The following is a 25,778-nucleotide window of genomic DNA, read 5'->3' as shown; positions in this document are numbered from 1 at the left end:
AAAGTGGTATATTTACATATCTTAGGGAAAACAGAGATTGAGTTTCAGGATTAGGATATTAAATAAGTGTGTCCTAGGCTCATATTTTGGCATGGTGGCAGTAGGTTTCCACTGATAGTGTGTTCCCATCAAATAGCTTCTGAATTTGTAAAAAAGGTAACAAAAAGTGTTAAGGACATATATTACCTTCTACCAGATGATTTTAAAATAATGTTATCACTTTTATTTTTGTCAACACTTCAGTATAATACCTAAAAAGTATGCAATCATGTTTTGAAAGGAAACATCAGCTCAGTATTTAATTTGGAAACAACATGACACCTTAAAAAACCAAAAAGTGACAAAAACCCCTCTGCAACAAAGCAGTCATTTTTAATACAGTATGATCACTTGAAAATAAATCATAAAATTACAAAGAGACATCATAAATAAATAATAAAATTATAAAGAAACCTTACATTGGTGGGCAACAGCGAAGCACTGCTTGTTCACTTTCCTAAATTTAAAATTAGGAATCCAAGTCATAGTGAAGTATTAGTATCTGAAGCCAACTGTAGGGAATAAAGACTGACTGAATAAAGGGAATCACAGAGTTAGGCTAACATGCTGGCATGGTACCCATTCTCTATTTTTCATTCATCTCACCTAGCCAGATGACAACATCTTTAGTGATATTCTCAGAAGCTTCTGTATAAGGGGTGATCTAAACATAATTTATTTCGTGAAAAATTAAGTCTCTGATTTATCTTTATTGTGTAGCTAAATCCTTACCCTATAGGAAAATCAACATCAACACCCTGAGCAGTCATGTGGTAGAGCCCAAATTTAGCCAACTTCACGTGTCCCTGCAAAGGGAAAAATAAATTATCAAGAGCAGCAGAATCCAACACTGGAAGAATCTGTGTTAAATTTAAAAAGTTAAAAACAAAATTTAAAAATAATTTCAAACTGTATTAGCTGTCAGAGGACAGAAACCTATAAAAAACACCTTCATACATTTCTGCCTCATCTCTTATGCAGAAGTGCACGTCAAATTAAAGAGGTGTTTATTTGTAATGCTTTTACTTCTCAAGAGCATTGAGCAAATCACTTTGTTTGGAACACATCAAAACTTTTTAAGTTACAATATTATTTTCAGTAAATTAAAAAGGCTTAAATACTCCATTGAACATTTTTTCTGTTTCAAAACTGTTCAAAATCCTGTTTGACTCCTAGTACTCCCAAAAACATGACCAATATTCCCACAACTCTTCCATTTACCCAGCCTTCCTCCTGCAGATGTCCCATCAATTAATTCCCATCTTGCTCTCCTTAACAGTATCAATATGTATTCTAAACAGTTTTTCCAGGTAATTTCTTTTTATTTGTGAAGACAGAAAGCTAACACCAAAACAACAAAAAATTAGGCATAGAAGTTAAACTGAGGCCTTATTTCTGCTGAATATTGAATTACACTCAGCCAGCCTCCAGATGGTGCAACAGAGAAGGCTACATCAGAAAGCTTTCAAAGGGCAGGGGAGTGCTTAGAAGTTTCTTGTCTCACAGCCATCTTCTGTTCTTTTATTGATTTTAAGATACTCCTAAAATCCTAGACTACCTTTGCCTGTTAGAGCATTATTATGATTTTCATTTGTTTACAAGCATATAAAAATATATGTATTCCTTATTTTTGGTGTTGCTTATTTTTGTTCTCTCCTTTCTTTGCTTTCCAAGGGGAGGATCTAGTTATTCTAGCAAAACTGAGTGAAAAAGGATTGATAGAGGAGTTATGCAGATAGTTCAAACTCTTTAGCTGTTGGTTCTATGAAGAAACTGCTCTGAGGACAACAGCAGCTATTAATTTCTCTCAGCTTTTATGACTAGAAATTGTCTTCCTCTCTGCCAGCTCAATAGTCTGTGGACAGAACTGACAAATACTTAAATTTGAATAACTTAGCATGAACAAAAAAATATCTTGGTATCTTAAAAGGCAAGTATCATATTATCATGGAACACAAGAAATATTAGTGACAGCTAATTAACCATAAGAAGTATTCTTCTATTTCTTCTATTCAAATAACTAGGAAGGCCTTTTAAGTAATCACTGATGACAAATAGACTTAGATTATCACTTTGAGAAGGGAGAAAGAATGGGGTTTGAGATAGAATAGAAAAATAAATTTGGGAATACATTTGAAACTTAGGAAATGGGGGGAGATTGTAGTCAAAAAAAATAAACAAAACAACTTTCCAGATCTGCAATTTTTTTCCCCAGTGAAAGGATTGTGACTGTCCAGTCTCCATCTATGACACAGCAGAGCACTTGTTAGCAGCAAACAAACCCAGAGATTTATTCCTGTAGCTGTACCTTTCGGTCCAAAAGAATATTGCAAGGGGAGAGTGCTCGGTGGACCATTCCATGCTTGTTCATATATTGCAAACCTTGCAAAACCTCATATGCTATGCATAAGATCCTTGAAGAACTGAAATAAACAAACAAACAAACCAACAACATGTTATAGTGAATGCTTTCCTTTTTAATCTGTTAAAATGTAGTCCTCCACAGCTATTCCAAACAAAAGCGAGACATTTACAATTCCAGAACAGTTTCAGGGATCAGCATTGAATATGGTGGGGTATGTGCAGTGCTATACACACATCTCCTCAAAATCCCACAACTATGTTTCTTCATCCTGAACTGGTCCTTAGGAGTGTAGAAGATGCCAACAAAGTGTAAAATACTCTCTTCAACAGAAACTCACCTAATCAGGAAATAAAAATCCCAACCCTCCCCTATTTTTATTTGTTCTTCTTAAGTCTCCTACTGATATTCATAAAAAAATTCACCTGAACAAAATATTTTCAAAACTCAGATAGTGACTAGAGTTTATTCAGAAGATGCAGAAAGGCCTATAGTCTTCAATCATCTCAAAATCTAAAACAAGAAAGAAAAAAAGGCAGAAATCTGCATTTCAGCGCATTTTGTTTTACATCCTTGGGAGTAACAACCTTACCACCTTTGTAGAGAAACACCAAAGCTTGCCATGCAAAACATTTTGCCATAACTATGTATTTTGACAAAAGTTACCATTTCCCCCATAGACTGACAGCCTTAAAGAGGAGTTTCTGTGAATAACTGATCAGGAATTTGTGCAGATCACCATAACAGGTTTCCAAAGTGCACTCTAAATAAGAACAAAAGGCACAGATCTCATGTCACCTAGAGAGATTCCATTTAACTTTCTACTCTTCTCATTCTGTCCACTCCATCTCAGCCATTTCAGGACTTTTTGATAACTTTCCCTCTGCAGGCACTGGTTTACACAACATCCAGAAAGCAAAGCATATTTACTTATAAAGACCTAACTTTACATTCCAATTCTCTTTTCTTTTAATTCCTTGTTAAAGCATAACATACAACAGCATTCTGGAGGATATTGTCCAACTTCTCTTGCTCACTAAAAACTTGTGCAACAGCAAAATGAGGAGGAGTATTTATTTCAGACTGATGACTGTGACAGGCCAACTATCTGACGAAACACCAAAATTAATTTATTTATTCAACTTCATCAGCTGCTATTCATACCTGATGGAGTGACAAAAATTTGTTTTACAAGCGTAAATAGCTAGATATTGACAAAAGCCACACTTACAACAAATTCTGGAACCAGTGCAACACAGAAATACTGAAAAAAGCCATGACTAAGTTACCCTGCATGGAGCTATTCTCCAAATCCTCCCCTTTTTCTTAGAAGAGCTCTGTACTAATTCACAATCTTTGTGAATATATACTTTTAAGGTAAGTTTTAAGCACAAATGGTATCTATTCTAACATATGTCCCTACTGCTGTATCTTAGGTCATAGTATTTGAAAGTGATTCTCGAGGTCTTTGCAATTTGATCAAAACCTCATGGCTAATAACCACAAAACCAAAACAAAACCCTGCAATAATCTAGCTCCTCCCTCCCTAGCCCCTCCCACCCACAAGTTAAATACACCACAGCATCAGACTCTATTAGCTGTGTACCTTTCCTCTCAGTCATTCTTGGGCAGAATTATGAATGTGGTAAAAAAAATTCCCTTACAAGTCTTCAGCTTTCTTGTATATTTTTTTGCCTTCAATGCAAGTACTAGTTATAATGGTGGCAAACAGAATCCCCTCTCTCATGTTCTGCTAAGTTTTGCAAAACAAGACACAAAAAATAAATGATGGAGTATTTATGTTTCCACTAAGGAAACAATTGCATGTAAATAATTAGTACATCATGAGGTATTCTAGCCTAAACATTGTTTCTCTGTGTTAAAAAAGTAAAAGTAAATATAGAATATTAGAAAAAAAAAGCAGAATTATTAATAAAAGTGAAATCTGGTGGCTGTTTGCTGAAGGCAGGCAGTGTGCTCTGCTGGCACCAGGGGGCCTCAGCCACCCATTTATTCTCCATGTTCGCTTGCAATTCATTTAAAAAACACCCCAGAACTCAAGCAAATACATGAAAATACTGCTTTGGGATTCTTTGCTTTTTAAGATAAACCCTTCATGCCATTACAATGATCAGGAACACAGAAGTGGTAACTATTTTTCAATGTGCTTTCAATGCTCAGTCCTTTTGGACTCTTGATGCCATCCTGCTGGGCAGAAGTGTTGAGCCAAGTACCTCCCATTGGTCCTTCAGCAGAGAGAGAATTCTGTATACCAAGCTCTGCACTGTGCCGCTGCAGCTTGTGTAGCTCTTATTTATTAGGGAAAATGCACTGTGTGGTTACAACCCTTGAGATTTGCATTTAACTCCAAAGGGCCCGACAACTACGCTTACTGCCCTTATTAAGGCCAAGAGATTTGTCTCCTTTAAATTCCCCATGGCCAAGTTCAGCAGATGTCCCCAGCCTCGCTGGAGATCACTACAAAGGCTGTCCCTTGCCTCAGTGGGTCTCAGCTCTGTCCCAGTTTCTACAGCCACTGTGAGCACTGCAAGCACTGCATCAGCCTTCAGCAAATGCAGAAGGTACATTCAAAAGCCACTTCCAGGCTGCAGTGTAACTTGACTTTTTAAAAGCTCCTGTAAACAGAAAAAGAAAATGTTGTTCTAAATGAGGAGGAAACTTAGAAAAATCCAGTGTTGGTAGGAAGCTCTGAGCAGATTCAGAAACTTTTTTGCCAATTAGCTGCCAGTCTGTTTTTCAATGGACTAGTTACTGCTGAACTACAATAAATGTAGCCCTGATTAACTACTGGGCCTCTTGATCTGCAGAGGTATCAGCACCCTCCTTTAGCAGGAGGTGGAGAAAAAAAAAAACCAACAGAAAAAGCACTAGAAACAACACAGGAGATGAAGTGGCCAAATATAAGTGTGGCAGGTTTGACACCAATCACACCATGGACCTAAGAAGGGCCATAATGGCATCTGTGTGGCATGGAGCAGCCTCTTCATCTCATCAGCTGATGATTGTGGTTGTGACTTCATATTACAGTAAAACAAATCACTCTCCTGCTTAAGGCAATACTCTAGGATGCAGCAAGTAAAAGCGAAAGTGTGAGATGCACTGGAGCTGCCTAGCTCTTCCAAAAAGACTTGTTTTAAGGCTATTTTCCTCTCTACCAGCAAGAAAATAAACAGAAATTTCTTTGCAAAAGGAACACATGTTCAAGAAGCTGTCTGCATTTTAATATTCAGTCTGGATACCGAAAAATCTATTCAGCTGTAGTCTAGTTAGCTAGGCCTCTGAATAGGGGTTCTCTTCAACAGAAAGGATTGCACACAGGTGTAAAATCAAGCTGGTTAAATTTAATGGTTTTCTTGGTTTGGAGAAGAACCAGCTATGAAAAGAGGTCATTTTGTGTTCCTTCATATTAGAAATCATGAATTAAAAGACTGTAAGGATTAAAACCAATACCAGCTTTGGGGCACATAACTTGAATGCATAGAAAAGGAAGCACTAAACAGAACTGTATTGCCCTCTCAGATCCATCCTGTAAGTAGGACAAGGAAAAAAAGATCCCTACAAGTTGATATGAGCAAGTTCAGCCACCAGTACAAAACCCAGCATGGTTAAGAGAGGCATGTGCATGGCATTTGTGGGTGGAGAGAGAAGGGAAGTCAACTTAAAAACCCACAAAAAGGAGGATTGTTTTATTACCTCCAGAACTTGTCAGACCAAAAGCTATACCAGACAAATGACTAATTTCCACACTGTAATAGTACACAGGTGGCTGCATTGTGCCTTCACAAAAAATATGAACTTTTCCACTTAACAGCCAGCCTGATCTCCAGTCTATTGAATTCCTACTGTTAAGGACACAAAAACATTTTTTGGAAGTTTATTCAGGAATAATAAACCTAACCTGTCAGGAAACAGATGGTTTAGTAGAGTTTCAATTTCTTGTGGTTCTGCAAAGCCACTGATGAAATCATCTGATTGCTTAGGAGACTGTTGTCACTTTTTTGGATTCAGACAGGTTGGGAGGGGAAGAAAAGGTTCTTAGTACACCCACTACACTCTCTGATCCAAACAAAAACAGCTTCTGGGCCAGGGTGAAAGGGAAAGTACTAGAAGAAGTTGGCATACCCAGAGTGTTACCTTTTTCAAAAGGATCAGATTTTAGCAGAGAAAGTGAGAAAGATGGATTATCAGGAACCAAGTGAAGACAATAAGCCCTGAAAACAATCAGAGGATTGGAGAGCGAAGAGTGAGCATACTTAGCCAGTAGAGACCCAGCAGTACCTGGGAAAAAACAACTGAGCAGAACTGCCCAAGCCATACATCAACATAAACACAAGAACAAACAAAAGAATTGCTTTGTTTAGAAACCAAAAGCTTTATGACAAAAACGTGGTATGCTGAATTCCTGCTAAAATAACCCCAACAATATTACCTATATATTATTCAGTTTAAGTGGCTATTTTTAAACTTATAGCTTGTGATTAATGGGAGTGGTAATGCAGCTGCTTGTAGAAGTGGGAACTGGACTCCAAGATAGGCTACTCTAGGAACAAACAATTTATTGCAACTAATTATTTTCATTTTAGACAAAATTACTGGTCTTCCAAATCCTAAAAATAGTCCTATTAGCTCAGACCAAAAATTGTTTCAGACTGCTATACTTTCTCCAAAAAAAACAAAAAGGCAGGCAGATGCCTAGGAGAAAGGGAATACAGAGCACGCACATATGAAATTTTCTTTGATATTTTCCTGGCTTCCAACTTCCTCTAATCCAAGATTTCTTCTGGGTCAAAGAAAAGTTTGCCTCCTAAGCATCACGTCTGGTAATATCATCTACTAGATCCTGTGGCATTCCACAGCCATCAAGAATTCTGTGGGTAAAATCTCCTTGCTGTTTTATCATTGCTCGACTCTGGAGCAGGAAAAGCAATTGTGGAAAAATGCATTTGACAGCCAGCAGCATGGTAGTTGCTGCACACACCACAGACTGCTGAAGGGAAAATAAAAACTGCTTCATGCATGACATATTGAATACTGCAGAACAAGAGGACTGCAGATCACACAGTTGGAGATCAGAGATGGGTGGGGTCAGGAGGCTTGACTTATTAAACTGTCTGACTGAAAGAATTCCAACATGAGAAAAGAAACAATGAAGAGATGAATTTCCAGCATTCATGTCAATATCATGGAAGTTACAGGTTCACACAAGTTTCTTTCCCTCCAGTTTAAAGGAAAATCAAGGCCAATCCACACACAAATTCATTCCATTATCTTTAAGAGAAGTGCATTTATGCATTAATTGGAAATACATCTTCTCCATCTTTTTTCAGTGCTACATTAAAATAGTTTAATATGAAAAGAGTAATTGGGTATCTCAAAAGAGCTTCCTGCCTTCTTACTGTGCCCTGTCCTACCTTCTAGACTACATCACCTCCCCTTTTGATGTAGTCTAGAAGGCAGCTTATTACAGTGTACATAATCAGTACATAGTAATTGTGGTGGTTTTGCAATAATTAATTTTTGGTGAAGAATATGGGCATCAATCCCACTACCTCTCATAGGTGCACTGGCATCTGGCCAGCGTCAACCCATCACATTTATGTACCTGTACAGCAGGACAGGAGCAAAAATAGCAGGCTGGAGCAAAATGAAGGCAGGAGCAAAATCTTGAGGAAAGGAGAAAAAATTCTGGCTGTTTCAAATATATGTGTGGTATTTTTAACTGGTTATGGCCAGCTGTAATTTATGCTGGCCATAAATTTATAATTTCCTTTTATGCTTTTGTATCAGTCAACACAGAGCTTCCAATCCAGTTTTTAGAAGGAAGAAAGCTGTGCCTGGAAAGTACATTCAGTACTTAATAGATATTTTGAATAAGAATGTTTCATCAAGTGAAGTGAACAGAGGCCCTAGCAGAATCTGAAAACAGGACTGGTATCAGAAGGCAAGCCTCCTCCTCATCTACTTAACTGCACAGAGTCCTGTAATTTTGTAGGTACTGGAGATGTGTATGTGGATTAGCACTAAGTCATGTTTATTCAGTGCAGTGGCAATTTAAGGAAAGAGGAAATCAATAACAAAAACTGGAACCATGTCCTGGTTTGCTGATGATACCATGTTTCTGAGTTTCTCTTTCCTCAGACTTACAGTTCACAAGTACATACACTGCAATGCATTCTTAAATCAGTCCTTTATTAAATCTGTGCACCTTGTTCTAACATTGTCACATTCCTGTAAAAAGTACACTCTAAAGGAAGAGAACCTCAACAAGCAGGAGTCTTAAGAAGCTTTTAGCAGTGATAGACAGGAGTGAAAACATGGGTTCCTCTCCCAAAGCAGAGTGTCAGACAGGGTCTGCCCTGAGGAAGCACACCAGAGCAACACAAACCAGCAATGTCATCAATCACCATCCCTGAACTTGTGAAACTAATACACATTTGGAATCCAGGAAGGAGATTCATCACAAAAAATTGCGTCTGTTCAAAGTGAAAGGGAACCAGGTTGTGAACAGATGTAATGTTTCTGAACTCATAAAAGTGACAATATTTCAATACAAGCAAAACTATAAAACAAAGAAAATGACATTTGCAGTTAGTTCCATTACTGCCAACAATGTGGATAGACTGGTTAGAAGTGGTGTGGCCAAATGGTTCAGCAAAGGATAAAGTTTGGGTATAATCCCAGCTGAGACAATCACTATGTTGACCTCAAGAAAGCCATCTGACCTCCTTATTCCTCAATCAACCAGCTGGAAAACTGGATAAAAAGCAGAACTGGGTTGAAAACCAGATGTGCAGATAAATTGGGTCTTCCTGGGTAAATAAATTACAAAATACCCTATACAGAACATAAAGAGTTTGATGCAGGTGGGAATGGTTTATTTAGCACTTTATTATGTGTTTGATTAAAAAATGGCACTAGGGACCAAGATTGTAAACACTGCCAATTTACTTGGAAATGCATTCAACATTACCAGAATGAAATGAACTGGAAAGGAATGCAACAAACAGAGAATAAGACACACACACAAAAAAAGAATTTTATAGACAGAGTCCTCAGAAGTCTCTAACTCATTCACAAGGTTATTTCACACAGGATATCTTCAACAAGTTCATCGCTCACCTGAGGAAACTCAGAAAGCCCTTTCAATCCTTTTGTAAAGTTCTAAGCTGCAAGCCTGGCTTTAAAAGCAGCACAGATGATGTTACACTTTTATGATGGTCTCAACTTGTAACGTATGATAAAAGTCCATGAAACAACAGATGAAGGCACAGATAAAGAACAATTTTATATACAATTTTATATACAATTGTATTTATATGCTCTTTATATAAAGTTGAATACAACAATTGAATACAACAATTTTTTCAGACTGGTGATTTTTCAGATCATTATCACTTTGAATGCTTTAAGCCATAAACCAAAAATTTTCAAACATTGCACCTTTAATTCCTTTTGTACATCCAGCATTCATCCCCAAAAAAGGGAGAGCAAATGAAAAAAGTAGTTTTGAAAAGTAGGTACACCTTCTAAAGCCATACTTTAATGAAACTTCCAGTGCCATCCTGTTTAACCCACAGAACAGGAAAGACAATCCACATTCCTAGTTTTGATCTTGCTCCTGATTAACTTCTAAAAAGTTTTTTTTGCATCTTAGCCTCAGCTGGTTCATATGTAAAATATGCAATAGTGATACTTTACACTGGACCAAAAAATGCAATGAAATAAATTATTTCAATCACTAGATACAAAAATTAGGTAAAGTACCTTTGATTTAAAACCTGATCAGACTCCGCATTCTTACCACTGACTGTACACTCTGAGTAACATAATAGAACTAGGTCACAATAAAAGAACAAGACCTAAGAGGGAGGAAAAAACAAGACAATGAACTCAAAATATACAACAAAGAAGTAGTTTCAATAGCATTATATACACGTACCATATGTCACAAGGCCAAAATTTTATTGAAGGAAACAACACATCTCACATTCTCCTCTCCTTCTCCAAAAGGAGTGATGTCATAAAAAGTAGTAGACTTAAGAACAACTGAAGTCAGATCTCCAAAAAGCTTTTGCTATCTTTTGGACTCCTCTGAACAAATGCATGCACCTTTAAAAAGCCACACATTGTGATTGATACTCCATCAATTCTCCGTGCTGCAACTGAGGGCAAGGTATTGATCTGACATTTTATGATCATAGGAGTGCTTTCTCTCATTTGGGGTTATAATGTACAACTCAGTACAACTGCATATTTTATTTTATTTTTAAGGAAGACCCATATCTATGGCATAGAGAATAGTTTTACTTAACAGACAGCCATATTGACTGTCTCCTCCACACTGCAAGGGAAGTGATGGGTCCCTAACCTCATCATACAAGGAGATAGATTCCCTCATTCCTACTGTGGTGCCCTAGGTGGATCAGAAAAACCTGATCAATGAAAAAATGAAAAATTTTAAAAGAAAAGCTGAAAATGAAGGGTAATTATTGATGCAGTTAACGTTGTTGCAGCTGTGTGGCAGTATAAACTGAACTGACAGCTCTAGAAATCATGACTAGCTATCAATAAACAGCGCTCTCCTTGCAGTCAGACAGGATTGGCTTTTTAAAATTAATTTCTGTTGGCATCTCTATGAGAGGATTAAGTATTATTAACAAGCCACTTCTCCCCCATTTAAAAAATTTTCAACAGAACTTTTAAAGCTATGATCAAATCTCGCAGCTCTTCTGAAGCCAGGCACTCTATGTAAATTATATGTTGCAACAGTGTTACTTTAACAAATAACTTGGGCATAACATATTTAAAGAAAAAAATCTAAATATCTAAGGTCAAAAGCCTACCTAGGTATGTTTTAGTGTTTAGCTCAAAAAATCTGGATCCCTGTATCAATGGTATAGACATTGTTAAAAAGTGAAACAGAACGGGAAGTTTCAAGAAGAACAGCCTGCAAATTCAAGTGATCAAAGAGACTTTACAGCTAGGCCAATAAGCAGTGGTGCTGCTAGGAATTTCACAGCTAACAACTGATCTTGCAAAAGCTGCTAGGAAGTACATCACTTTGATCTATAAACCAGTACACATCATCACAAGAGGCAGGAAACACCTATCTGGAGAGGTAACCATAAACTTACGTGTAGACAAAGCAGATGCCTGTGACTATAAGTTAGGAATTTATCAATCACCATACAATTAATACTAAATTCTCTTCAAAGTGACAAGAGAAACATGATCACCAAAGGGGGAAATAGAGAGGGCTGCTGTTGCATGTAGGAGGAAACCACACACCAAAATTTGTGAGATTAAAGGGCAAGAGAAGCAGAACCAACTGTAAATATGCAGGACATACTCCCAAGTACATAGGAAGGATGACTAGCAAAACCTAAAATAAGCACTACCGGAAGTACAGGAAATCAGACTTTGCAGGGGCTGGACAGTGCTGATTACATAAAAATATCAGGCATTAGATTACAGTAGAAGGAAGACCAGTTCATGCTTTGCTTGAAGAGCTCTCAAGCTTCACCACCTCACCACTTTTAAGAACCACCAAGGGCCACAGCTGCCACTGTTGACTGCACAGCACCAGTCCCATGGTACTGGATACTCACAGCTAATTTACAGTAAGTATCAGTTCTGTGTACAGAGTGATGAGTAACAATATGCACGAGCCAACCTTTAGTAAGATGTATATTGCTAATGAATGAATAAATGAAACCTTTAAACTACCCTGATCTGCCAGCCTTCTAAACACTCCCATCACAACAGTTCCAATGCCCTGGTACCTATTTAGTTACACACCCAAGAAGAGAATATCCATACGCACAGAAGAAACAAATCTCAAACCACAATGACGTTAGAGATGTTTGCAAGCATATCAATGCATCTAAATAAACCAGCTGTCTGATCCCTAATCAGACACAAATGTTCCTTTGAAGACATTGCTCAGTAGTCCAAAAGCAAGAACTTGCATTTAAGAAAATAAAGTCCCTTTCTAGAAGGATGCACTATAAAGCAAGTCTAACAAGTGCTCACTCTTCCTTTTTTTTTTTTTTAGAAGCAGGATGAAGTGTTTTTGTTTTTGCATTTTGTTAAAATAACCATATACTAACCACATCTTGTTCTCACAGTCTACAGCAATTTTGATGCTAAATACGACTATCATAAATCAACATTCGAATTAATAATGTGCTTTAAATCCCCTAAGATTTGCACAGTACAACTTTGACATTTGGGTTTTCAGCCATTAGCTCATAAGTACTAATTTGCTCATTAATGCAGAATGGAATTTTTACATGACCCCTACACAATTCATTGCAGAAATATCTTGCAGGATGAAGCTACCCTCCTGCTGAGGATGGTGTTTTTTCTGTTGGAAACTCAACATTCTCTTTCACTAGAAACTGTAGATTCAAAACTTCTCCAGTACTTTTGTTCTTAATTAACTTAGCATAACTCATCCTCTGTTTAAGATCTTTAATACTGCTTTTAGCACGGAAATCTGCATGAAGTGTCTACAAGAACTAAAGAAAAAGCACAGCTGAACAAAAGGTTCAAATAATCATACACTTTTTTCCCCATGCACAGACTTTATATTGTCATGGTCTAAGCCCAGCTAGAAATTAAGCACCATGCAGCCACTCACTCAACCTCCCTCTCTTCCCCTCACCTCAGTGGATTGGGAAGAAGAATCAAATTAAAACTTGTAGGTTGAAATTAGTGGCATAATTGACAATAAAGCAGAAAACAATAATAATGGTAAATGATAATAACATTGGTAATGAAATGGGAAAAACCAGTGATGCACAGTGCAATTGCTCACCAGCCACTGAGCAATGCCAGGCCCGCTTCCCAGACCCAGGCTGGCCTCCCTTCCAGGTAACTCCCCCAGCTGATGCTGCCCATGACGTGGTGTGGAACATCCCACTGCTCAGTTTGGGTCACCTCTCCCAGCTCTGCTCCCTCCCAGCTTCTTCTGTGCACCTCCTCACTGACAGAGCATGAGCCAAGGAAAAATGTCCTTGACTCAGGATAAACACAACTTAGCAAAAACCCAAAACATCAGTGTTATCAACACCATTCTCATTCCAAATCCTAAACATGTACTGGAACAGCTACTGAAAGGAAATTAACTCTACCCTAGTTGAAATCACGACAGTTACATACAGGTATAATACACATTTTAATAGCAAGAGGCAGACACTACCAATCTCAAAGAGTAGGATTCTTCACTTTTTTTCCCCCCCAGAAGACAAGATAAAAAACAAGCATGCACTCACTGTTATGTTTCACATATAAGGAGGAAACACTTATGTGTTCTGAAATGTCCTTGTGCTGCCATCAAACAGTGCAGCCAAATATGCAAGCAATTTGGTTCCATTCCTAAAAAGATCACTCAAACAAGATATCTCAAGCAACAATGCTCACCTCTAATGCCTCATGCAAGCTGCACCCCTTTTCTATTCCAAACAATTGTTTTCTTGTGAGAGTAAAGGCAATCACAGGAGACAACCTATGCTAAAAGGAATGCTACAGGAAGATTGGCAGTCAGGCTAAAAATTACAGAAATAAACCAGTGCTTCTACACGAAGAAAAGCGTAATTGGACAATATATAAACAATTCCAGACTAGCAGATAATCTTTCATCATACCTATGCAAGTAAAGCATTATCAAGAAAGTAAATAAAAGGCTATGGACACTAAATGTCCAAACTATAGAACCTCACACATGCTTAGGGGAAAAAAACCCTTTAAGTTTGTTTAATAATGCTACTTAATTTTACTATTACATAATTTATCCTTGTCAAATTCAGCCTTATTGTGATATATGGATTTCTCATGTGAAATTCCAACACAGACTTGATTCAAAGCAGAATACACTCAGCCCATTAAAACTCTTTTCATATGCAGCTCTTCAAGTCAAATCATGTGAAACCTTCAGCCTTTTGATGACTTGCACCTGTTTTACAAACATTTTTGAAGAATGCCTGTCTACTCAGAAATTGTTTTCCTCCCCATCTAATAACTTCTGTACCACAGTCTCACTTCAAGTTTGCCAAAGCACACTAACAGCAATGATGGCATGAAGAACTCTAGTCCAATCAGTGAACAGACAACTGTTTAATGTAGCCAAATAAAATGTACTCATCCAAATCCATCAGATCATGCTTTCTCCAAACTAGTAAACAGCTGCAGACACAGTCTGCTTCCCATCAAATGTTCCATGTATAACAAACTATACCTTGTATCTGATGGTTCACTAGTAATTTTTCAATACCATGACTTTCAAAACATATGACAACTATATTTTATTGAAGAAAGGAATGGACTTAGACTGTCCAAGCCACAAATGGAAGACCAATCCAGAAACTGTACTGTAGGTGCCAAAAGTCTGCTGAATGTCAGTATTTTCTGGCATTTTTATTGTTATGAATACAAGTGCAGACCAACTTCTTCAAAGAAGAAACACACTTGAAGCATGACAGAAAAGGAAATGCTCACAACTCCTTTTATAACAGCACAGGAGCAGAGAAAACAACTCCTTTAACACTGTCTGGAAAAGGTATCTCAAAGGAGTAGTTGGAAATGTGTTTAAAAGATGGAGAACCTTAAAGATAATTGTACATCCTACATTCTGGTCTTTGGTAGCAACACTAACAACTAGCAACTTGGAAAAACTAAAATTTTGATTGCCACTTTAGTGAGACTGTTAAAGTATAAAACATCTACCCACCATGATTTTTTGTGACTTATTTTCAATTCATTCACAAGAAAAAAATCCTTGCATGCACAGGAAGACAGAGGAAACCAGCTAGACTGAGACACATTTTCAAATCTCTGAACAGCAATAAACCATTGTGAGCTTAAATCAGGTATTTACTATTTTTGTGAGACTGTACATAAATTCCTAGCCTTTAAAACATTTAACTGACTCCTGAACATACTTCAGAAAGTGATTTTGCACTAGTGTGACTGTTATAAACTGAAATTAAGCGCATCCTTTCCGTGAGCACAACAACAAACAGGATACTAAACTGAGAATATGCAAACCAGAAACAATGACCTGGACTACAATCTCTCTCAGGGAAGACAGTGGGCAGCACTCTGGTGAAAAATGGGATATCAATGCCTAAAATTCTTATCCTATACCATTGACTAAAATTCTAACCCTTATCATACCCTGCTATCCATGGTTGCAGCCTGAATTTCCTGTGGCACACAACTCCAAAAGAGCTCCCCTGCTGTTACTGTGATGCCCAGTGGAAGCACAGTAAAGAAAATTTGGATTAATGCCACTTTTAGAAGCATTAACTGCAGTTACTATGTTCACTTGTCTGTCCTCTGAAAAAAGAATACCAAAACACTAGAGAGCTGTAATAAATTCCTTTCAGTACCTGCTTCCCTGTGGTAGGAATTGTGAAAAGCTGATACTCATTTCCTCCCTTTGAGAGTTCCCAATTTTTACCTGATAAGAGTTCTTATGGCAGAAGGGAAAATTTACCTGATAGGAGTTCTTATAGCTTATTCCAGGATCCCAAATATGCAACACTCAAAGCAGAAAATAATCTGACCATAAATTACCAAACACTTACTTGCATTAATCTTTGAAAATGAAGTTGAGCATGTCAAATTTGAGGACAATGACAAACAATCTCTGCAATTCCTGGGGACTGCTGACCCAGTATTGTTAGGTAATGAATGAATGAATTCTTGAATATGTGCCAACTCCAATTTCTAGCAAATGTCTGATGGTATGCTCAGTAAAATTACTTTCTCCAGTGTGACAGAACACAGCAGCAAACACTTGAAGATCTAATTTCCAGTATTTGGCCCCTACATGCAGCTGATTTATTAGAATTAGAAAACCTGGGGAAAGTCTGAAGAAAACAGAAGAAAGAACAAAGCTACATTTCTTTTTAAAAAATGTAATTAATATATTGAGGAACGTATGCTACACTTGATGCGTGACTTCAGCAAAGATTAACTGCAAATAACTATCAAACAGCTGTAGAGCCTGTTTTCCAAAATGTATAGAAAGATAGACTGTCCATAATGTAATGTCTTGAATTTCAGCACTAACATAATAGAAGATTTCCTGCTGACTTTACATCAGCTTGTAGTACAGGTGCAAAGGACTTAGGTTACTGGCAAGCATAAGGAAAATTAATCTAGAAACCAGAGGAGCAGTTTCTCACATTCCATAAACAGTTTAAAAAATTAATTGCAATAGCACACACATCAGCTCTGGATGTGCAGCCAGCTATGCTATCACTGACCAATGTAATCAGAATTCATAACAAAGCCAAATATTTCCTCCAAAGGTAATTGATATAGACATATCACATAACCAATAAGTGGGAATTGGTCCTCCCAACTTATTTCTGGAAGTTTCTAGGTCTCCATAGGAATAAAAAATTCTGGTATCATTAAAAAAAATAAAAGGAAAAGGAAAACATCAGTCATGCAAGAAATATCATTTGAAGTGAACATAATTTATCCTTTAGATACTACTGCAAAAACTATAATTCACAGTAGATGAAACATTAAAGTCTCTAAAAACTGTGGATATACATATAGGCTATATTGCAGCCCTTATCCTCAAGTGTTACAACAAGTGTAACAAGAATGTTACATCATTCTTTCCAGAAGAAATCCCAACAGACTCATTAAGAGAAAGATCTGATAGTAGAACAATTTACTACAACAAAAACTCTCTCAAGACAAAGGGAAAAAATTATAGCCAGGCTTTGTGCAGCTACTTTTAACAGAGCCACAGCCCAAAGAGCTGAGGTAACATCACAAACTAAGGAAGTAACTTAGTTCAGCACACCAAAACCTGAAGTTGCATACCTTACCAAACTACCTAAAAAGATCTAAAAAATCCTTCTGGAGACCACAAAAGACATGCTAGTATAAAAGGGCAAAATAGATGTGCTTATAGAGCACATCTGCTATCTGAGGAAGTTTTGTCACAGAATCTACCTAAGTATACTTCATCAAGCAACTAAAAGCAAATGAAAACAGCTACAGGGAAGCTCTCTCCAAAACAGTCCAGAAGGAAGCAGGCAGTCTGGGCTGCTTCTCATCCGACACCAAGACATACATGCTCAAAGAAGAACAGTGTGAGATCTGAATTTAAAAGGAATGAAAGGAGCTTCTGATGCTTTAACTGTTTTGGAACTTGGCACAATAGGAACCTGATGCAAAACTTTGTGAAGAATTATAACATATATCACACATGAAAAACCCTTTAGACCTAATATCTCTTTATCTAAGAAAAAAGGGAAGCCGTATTTCCCTAACATTCCTCAAGCTACAGCCCTCTGCAACACACACTGTCATACAAGACCAAGTTCACAAAATGCTAACACAAACACAGGGCATATTATCTGACATCTTGTTCACTTTCTAGATGATAAATTAATAGATTTCTACAAATGAAAAACACACACACAAAAATTCTATCTGTTCTAGTGAAAGCTGTATTTCATCACCTAGCAGACTTAACCTTCACATTAATTCTTAGAAAGTTCCATATCCTGTCATAGGTCTCATTTTATTTTTAAAAGGAAACACCAGAACTACATTATTTTCTGAGCTGCAAAGTATTTCTTTCAATTGTAAGCAAGTTCCCCATAACATTTCACAGAGATGAGTACTCCCACTTTGGGCGCGTATTTTTTATCTGCTAAACAACGTCTTTAGGTTAAACTTTACCAGAGTAAAATTTAGCTAAACCAGTAAAGTTAAAAGATGGTCCAGGATTTTGCCACAGATGATATGTGAATAGTGATGAGTGAATTTTAGTTAGCTTGACACCTCACCTGACAGGCTTTCTTTCTCGTAGCAAATCTTCCAGACTCTTCTCACAGTGTTCAGCTGCCACAACCAGTCTCTCTAATTTGAAAAAAAAAAAAAAAAGTATAAGAGGTCTGGAATCCAAATTAAACTCTGAGAGTAGAGACTTCTTGTTGTACCTGTTTGGCAGATGTTGAAGTATTTTGACATACATTGTATAGAAAATTACACGTAAATAAATGTTACAAGATGTACAGCTTATGGATAACACCACTATTTTTTGTTTATGAGATACAGAAGATTATCTTCCCAGTTTCCTCATGCAAAGCACTGTCAATCCAACCATCCATGCATTGAGTAATCTCCTAACAAAAATGTTGAGATTGCCACCTACAATGCTAGCATAGATTTTTTTAAAAGTTTAATTTTACCAAAAAAAAAATCTATTTGAATGGTTTTGGTTTTTTTTAATATTCCCCCTTTGAAAGCCTTTAGTGGAGGAATTTATACATCTAATTTATTTTTGCATTGTTTTCCTAGTCTGCTCTCACATTTCTCTGCAAGAGTAGAAACTGACATTTGCAAGCAGAACTCCACAAACATGAAATCATTAGGCATAGAACTGACACATGGAAAGTTCTGCCCGTATCAAAATGATAAAATTTGCTCCCAAATTTCCCATATTATATCAAAATTCTTAGCTGCTATTCTAACCATTGTTAAAGCAGAACACTCTCTTGACTTCATGGTTAGACATTTTATTTACTATCCTTCAAGTTACTTCAACTATAAGAATGAATTTTTTCCTTCCTTTTTTTACATACACATAAATCTTCACGTCCTTTACTCTTTGTAATCAAAAAGGTCATGTTTTACTATTTTTTATTGATTAAATGTTGTGTTAGTTAATACTTCCTAACCTTTCATCCCAAATAATATTGTAAGAAAATCCCAGGTTTTGTTTCAAGAAGTACTAATAAATACAAATGAAAATTATTACATTTTTTAGACCTCCTGACTTCATAAGTGAAAAATTACATGTTTGAGGGCAAAGGAAAACACATAAAGAACTCCCTGACCCACAGAATACTTCAGTACCTGGAGTTGGCAATATCCTAATTTTGTAAAAACCTGAAACAATCCATCATACTGCATTCTAAAAGGAAGAAAAATGACTTGCCCTACTTTATGAGAGCCTGTAGATAATCAAATACATACAATGCACTTTTGTATGAGAACAGTGTTGATTTAAAAGTTAAGGGTGGCAATGACTTAAATTGTCACAGGTGTTGCAGCCTTTTTGTGGAAATTAGGTGCTGTAGTCCTGCTGAGCTTGCAACAGAATATCTAGAGCAGAAAGAAACAACAGAAGTTTTATTTGAGCTAACAATAAGTGTGACAACAAGTACTGAAAAAAAACATTTCAAACCTGTACTAGAATAAAGTAACCCCTAGTGGGAGAAATCTTACAGAAATCAAAAGGTAATAATACAGGAAATTTGCAGCCAGGTCACGAGATGACAACACCAGCTGCAATCAGACGAAAATGTTCACAACATCAAAAATACATCTATTTCCATATTCCACACAAAGACATGGCAGAGCAATTCAGCTCAGGAATTTCAGTGAGGTATAAAAAGAAAGAATTTCTTGCCTTTTATCTGTTAGCATAACACAAAAAGACAGGACAGACAACTAATCTCTCCTTTGAGTCTACAGAGAAGAAGCAAAAGAGCCAATACCACCAATCATAGTAAAGGAACTCAGGAATTTTGAGACTGAAAACTGGTAACTTGCTGGTGCTATGAAGGCAGTATTCTGCTCAGTCACCTTAAAATATATTGTCACCAAAAAAACCCCAACTGCATAATCGTAATCATACAAAAACTTGCTTGTTTAACAGGTACTCACCATGTTTACCTCTGGTAATGTCAACGTACTGGCAAAGTCTGGGATGGGTGATTGTTTTCAGGATTTGAAATCTGCCCAGAATTTTTATGGAGTTTGGTGTTAGAGGGAGGCCATTACTTCCACAGACATCATGTGGCAGAGCTGAGGCAAAGAAGGTGGAGGCACCCATCACAGTGTCCTTTAAAGGAAACATCTTTTTCACACAATCTTAAGCCCTTCAGAGCAATTCCTGTTCCTTAAATAGAGAACACAGAGTAAAAATTTATCAGCAAAAGACACAGACTCCAGTTACTAGTTGTTCACAAAATAACGCAATTAAGAAGGTTTCTTTTCCCTCAGGAAGTCATACAGGAGAAACAGAAAAAAAAATATGGTGTCTCAAAATTTTTCTTTCTCTAAGGGGACAATCTTGTTCAAAGCACAAAATTCCCAATAAAAAATACATAAATTTATTCGTGAATCCCAACTGACAGCAACTCCATACAGGTTGCACAAAGATCCTTATATACTAAACACATTTACTAGGTCTATGCAAATGGATCTTAGGAAAGATACCTTCTGTTTTAACCAATGCAGTCCAACTTAGGATTCTAAAACAAACATAAAAGAATGATCTCACTTGTGAGTTTTTTTTCCCTGAAGAAACATAGACATGAGATATGTACTTTTACATTCTGATAAATATCAAAATAAATCATATTGAATATGAATGTACAGTGTTAAGGAATCAAACCTAAAAAAGGCAAGGAAAATCCAAAACAGCTTTGACCACTGGAATATTTATATTAGTATTTGTATTAAAAGTCTTATTTATAAAGATACAATACTTTCCTATCTCATGAATATTTCATAATTTTTTGCAGATGATTTATTTTAGGATGTGAACAATGCACATTACAGTCAGATTTTTCCACTGGAAAGACATCAATTGGACAGAGTGCAAGCACAAAGATTTACTGGCATGCAGCAGGTTCCAATTGGAAACCCATAAGTGTGTATTTATAAGAAGAACCCCCATTCCTGTAAAAACATCTGCCAAATAAACTATTCAAAATCAGAAAGAAAATATATATTAAACACTTAGAAAAAATAGCTTAGTTTACAGATTGAATTACAATCTTGTTTGGCACAATGATGCTCTAATAGAGGATTGCTCTAAAACAGAAGAAAAGCAAGTTATTATGATTAGAGTGGAGGGGGAGTAAGATTATGCCTAGCAGCAAGATGCATTGTGTCTCGAAGAAGGTAAATATGTAGTGTACAATACATCTACTGAGGTAAAATGTCCTCATTTTTACTGTAGAAAAATACTGTCAGATAATACTTCTCTTATATATTGTACCTGCATTCAGCTGACACTTAGAAAGGAATTTTAATAAAAAGAATTGTTAAATCCCATCAATTCAATAACCATTTAAAATGATTAAACTTTCCTTGCACATCAGATCACTTGGCTTACAAGGAGGAATTACAGCACCTGGAATCCGTTCAATTAAGGAACTGCACACTCATCACTTGCCCCCTTTGGTTGGGAACCAGATGGGCAAAAAGCAAGATATGAGATAAGCAAACAACCCTTCCTGTCACCCACCTAAAGGAATCAATAAAGAATTTTAACAGGTATGGAATAAATTCTCTTCCTACAGAGTTAATTACAGGGAAACCATGAAAGCAATGAAAAAGGTTTTCTATTATATCAGCAGCCAGTTCTGGCAATTGTTAACCTCACAGTCAAACTCTGATCACTCCTTAATTCTCAACTTATACAAATTCCAGAGACTGAGTTGAAAAATAAAATTAGTAACCCCAAACTTAAGCCTTCCACCACCTTTAGAAAGGGACACATATTACAGCTTAAATGAAAGGGGTTTTTCTAACAAATTTTTTTTCAGTCTTAACATTTCTCTAGTAACTTACTGACATTTCTTAATTCAAAAAGAATGGTTATAGATATTTTAAAAGGTCATCTGAAAAAAGCTCTTCTCTGACTATTTTTAAATTGAGGGGGTTTGTTTATTTGTTTTTTGTTTCTTTTTTCACTCCACATCAAAGTCTGGCAAAACTAAAAACACAGGAGAGTGCAATGCATTGTCCCTACTGCAATGCACAAAACTCTACACCTGCAACTCACTTTTACTGTATAGAAAAGACACATACTGCATTAATTTTATGATTTGAAGGAATTAATTATATTCTGCAGAACCTCCCTGTCACTTTGAAATAAAAACAGGAAGAAAAGAAGAAAGGTTTGTTATTTTAAACTGACACCAGAACCAGTTAACACAAATTCAATTTTGGGATTGAATTCTGGAAATTCAATTCTGATAATCCAAAACAGCAAGGATGGAAGAGGAAGTGAAGACTTGTCTTATTAGTGTAATCTAAAATTAACTAAGTCACTGTTTCCAAAGCACCATTTATTCCATGTATAAGAGACAGTCTGTCACATCTGTGAAACGTGCCTGGCATAAAGATGAGAAGTCCAGGAGTGGATTTGTTGCATCCCACCTCTGAACAACCTTCCCCAGCTCCCCACCTTCATCCAAATCCCCCTTAGAAACCTTTATAGTACACAAAAGCACTCACCAACATTCTCAGCAAAATCAGAAAAAAAAAAGACCTTTAGAAATTCCTGTTCAATATTCAGATTAGCACTATTCTAAAAATTTTGCAGTAGGTATCTTTTTGATGTTCAAAAATGAGAAATAAAATACAAAGTAGAACTCCACCTACTGAGCAATTTATTTCCTCCTCCAGATATCTATTGCTCTCAGAGAACAAGTGTTTTTTCTTCAGAAGTCAGCCTTTTCTAGAACCATCATTTCCAACTTCTTCACTGCATTTCCACTTCTTCAGTGCTAAGGTGATTGAGTTAAGGGACACTAAGAATTTTGCCCTTAGGGGAAAAAAAGTCAAAACATAATAAATCTGATTCTCAGAAGCAAATATTGCACATACAAACAGACAAACCTGAATGAGTCCTTGCAGTGAAACACACCTATAAATTCCTAAAGCATCCACATGCAGAAATCGTGGCAAGTAGCCCCATTAGGAACTTGAAATGCCTGCAGACTGAAATGCCTCCTGAGTACTCAGGTGTAAATATTCCTTACCTTATGAAGGCAACTTTTCTGAGTTAAAATATAATTACACTGCTATTAAATTATTTTTAAAGCAATTAGAGCAATTTCAGGAGAGCAGGTACCCTAAACATCCTATACTTAACAGTTTTCCATTAAATCATGGTATGTCAAACAAAGTGGGCCATTTCACAGAAATTCTTCCACAAAATAACTTTGCTTTGAAGTCTTAAAATATTCCTGCTACAACTACAGGATATTATTAATTTGATATTATTATTGTTAATATTCCTATATTATTAATATAAGAATTATTATTTTGATAATTTTATTATCAAATTAATAAATATGATTAATTTGATAAAATAACTGAAATAGAATATACAACTCTAACTAGTGTCGCTTCTTCACAAAAAACCCTGAAACTGAGTGATTTCACAAAGTTTATTAAAATGCAGAATAGGCATCGAAGAAAAGTTGAATTCTGCTACATCAGTATCATAATGAGGACCTAAAATCGGCTTTGTCACCGTTTCGTTTATTCGACACACACGTCTGTTCAGGAACTAAACCTGGCACAGAGAAATCGCTTTTACCCGGTTCTCTAAAGGACTCAGAGAAATGCTGGGGCCCCTGATCCCCCCTGCGCTGGGGAGGGGATGGGGGAAGGGGGTGGGAATAGGAAAGGGGAAGGAGAAAGGGGATGGGGAAGGGGAGAGGGATGGGAACAGGGATTGGGAAGAGGAGCGGGAGAGGGGAAGGGGATGAGGATGGAGGGACGGGACAGGGACAGGTGAAGGACCGGGAGGGTGGAAAGGCAAAGGAGCGGCAGAGAGGGAAGGCAGAGGCTCCGGTGGTACCTGCGCCAGCGCCGCCGCCCCCGGCCCGCCCCGCCTATCCTCCCCCAGTGATGTCACTGCTCCCCGCCAGCCGCTCAATGTAGGGCCATTGGGGCGATCCGCACAGTGCCTGAGCTTCCTTTTTTTCCCCACAAAAAACCCAACATAAGCAAAACAAAATAAAAGAGAGAAAGTTTAACACCCTTCCCCCCGTGTGTGTGCGTGCTCTGCCAGTGCTCTGGAACGACGCGTTTGGTGCCTAAGCCCTGCGCGTGCTGGGGGAGCGAGGCGCTCGCCGGGCGCCTGCTTGCAAACGTCAGGCGCTCGCTGGGGCAGCTCCGGGAGCGGGTCCTTCTTGCCCGGGCGGGCGGCGGTGGCGGCTCCTCGGTTCATGTGAGTGTCCCGGCGGCGCCGCGGCTCGGCCTGGCGGGCTCGGCCCGCACCGCGCCCTCCGTGCCCCGCTCCGTGCTCCGGTGGCCGCGGAGGAAACGGCGCTATGGGTGCCCCGGGGCTGCCTTGCGGGCCGGGCCGGGCCGAGCCGAGCCGAGCTGAGCTCCGCTCCGCTCCCTGCGGTCGGTGGATGGGAGGGAGCCAGGCGGGGGCCCGGTAATTTGCTGCTGCCAATTTGCTGCGAGCCGCCGGCGCAGCGCGGGTGGGTGCCCCGTGGCGGTGGTCGCAGGGAGGCCGCCCTCGTGGGGGAGAATCGGGATCGGAGCGGGAGGCACAGGAAGCGGCGTCACGGTCGTGGTTCAGTTCATGCCGGGGGTTTCATTCCGAGCGCTCTGGCTGTAGGGCGGCGTGGGAAATTCACACTCCGCGCCTTGCGAGGGGGACGCGGCCGTGCGTGAAGCGGCTCGTGTCCAAACGGTTCATCTCATGCGGTTGGGTCTCCAAGCGGCTGGGGTCCTTTATTCGGCGCTGTCACTGGAATGAGCGCTTGGAAGCGGCGTAGGCTGGTGGGCTGTGCGAGGAGATGCTGTGTTAGCCTGGAAAGTGCATGCATGGGACTATCCACTGGCGTTTGCTTATTACTAAAGGAAACGTAGACGCTGCTTCGCTTTTGGTTGATTGTGTAAGTGCCGTTATACTCTGGCATAGCCTTGAGTGAGGAACAGAGTATAACGCAGTATTTGGTCCATCCTCAGCAGAGGTACAAGGTTTAACATGCAGCACGTGTTCTGTGCAGGGATGTGTGCCTTGGACTGACAGGGATGCGTTTGTGCTTATGTTGCCAGTCCACAGCCCCCCAACATATGGCACCACTCCTGAAGCACTGTATATATTGGGTATCTATCAGGATTAAATCAATATATATCGGTACTGTATGTATCAGGCAGTGCTGTACCTCATCAATAAGTGGTTTTGAGCTGGGTTTGGCTGCTGGCAAAATAAAGGCAATACTACTGCAAACTGAGTAATGCTTGCATTTCTTACTCTTTCTGTTTCTTTAACTCAGAGATTTTTGTTTTCTTTTAAGTGAAGTCATTGCTTTTCACAAATAGTTCTGGGATTCAGAACTAATCTGAGTTCTGAATAACTCAGATTAATAACTGAATAACTCTGTCATCTAAGTAGATTACTTAGATGAAATCTGCAGTAAGGTGAGGCAGTAGGGATTAAATACAGCCTCCCAGTTTCATATGTCCTTACCATTCACTTGTTATATTATCCTCCAGTTATGTTTAAATTTTATTACACACTGTTGGAAAGGAAGCCCAGATTCTATAAAAT

General features: G+C 38.1%; 2 protein-coding genes across 4 annotated transcripts in view; one reads left to right on the top strand and one right to left on the bottom strand.

The window, feature by feature from the left end:
* The window catches only part of TBCK (TBC1 domain containing kinase), an 88,470-nt gene extending 64,362 nt beyond the window's left edge, over positions 1–24,108 (bottom strand). Inside the window, exons 1-6 of one of the 2 annotated variants that reach the window (XM_071431791.1) lie at positions 24,069–24,104; positions 22,862–23,024; positions 20,129–20,363; positions 18,244–18,316; positions 2,348–2,462; positions 772–845 (exon numbers count right to left, since the gene is read on the bottom strand). In XM_071431791.1, the coding sequence (XP_071287892.1) occupies positions 772–845; positions 2,348–2,462; positions 18,244–18,316; positions 20,129–20,321 (455 nt within the window). In that variant the 5' untranslated portion in view covers positions 20,322–20,363; positions 22,862–23,024; positions 24,069–24,104. Of the gene's footprint in view, positions 1–771; positions 846–2,347; positions 2,463–18,243; positions 18,317–20,128; positions 20,364–22,861; positions 23,025–24,068 lie in introns of both variants that reach the window. The other variant, XM_071431792.1, reaches the window with a different exon arrangement.
* Positions 24,109–24,289: 181 nt separating this feature from the next.
* The window catches only part of AIMP1 (aminoacyl tRNA synthetase complex interacting multifunctional protein 1), a 32,005-nt gene continuing 30,516 nt past the window's right edge, over positions 24,290–25,778 (top strand). Inside the window, exon 1 of one of the 2 annotated variants that reach the window (XM_071431793.1) lies at positions 24,290–24,440. In XM_071431793.1, coding sequence (XP_071287894.1) covers positions 24,439–24,440 — 2 coding nt within the window. In that variant the 5' untranslated portion in view covers positions 24,290–24,438. Of the gene's footprint in view, positions 24,441–24,482; positions 24,700–25,778 lie in introns of those variants that run through there. The other variant, XM_071431794.1, reaches the window with a different exon arrangement.

Source organism: Agelaius tricolor, unplaced genomic scaffold (assembly GCF_023055355.1).
Source record: "Agelaius tricolor isolate 1412-34295 unplaced genomic scaffold, bAgeTri1.0.p SCAF_8, whole genome shotgun sequence".
In the NCBI taxonomy this organism is placed as follows: domain Eukaryota; kingdom Metazoa; phylum Chordata; class Aves; order Passeriformes; family Icteridae; genus Agelaius; species Agelaius tricolor.
The sequence above is the reverse complement of the archived record's forward strand: the minus strand, read 5'-3'. Positions and strand labels throughout refer to the sequence as shown.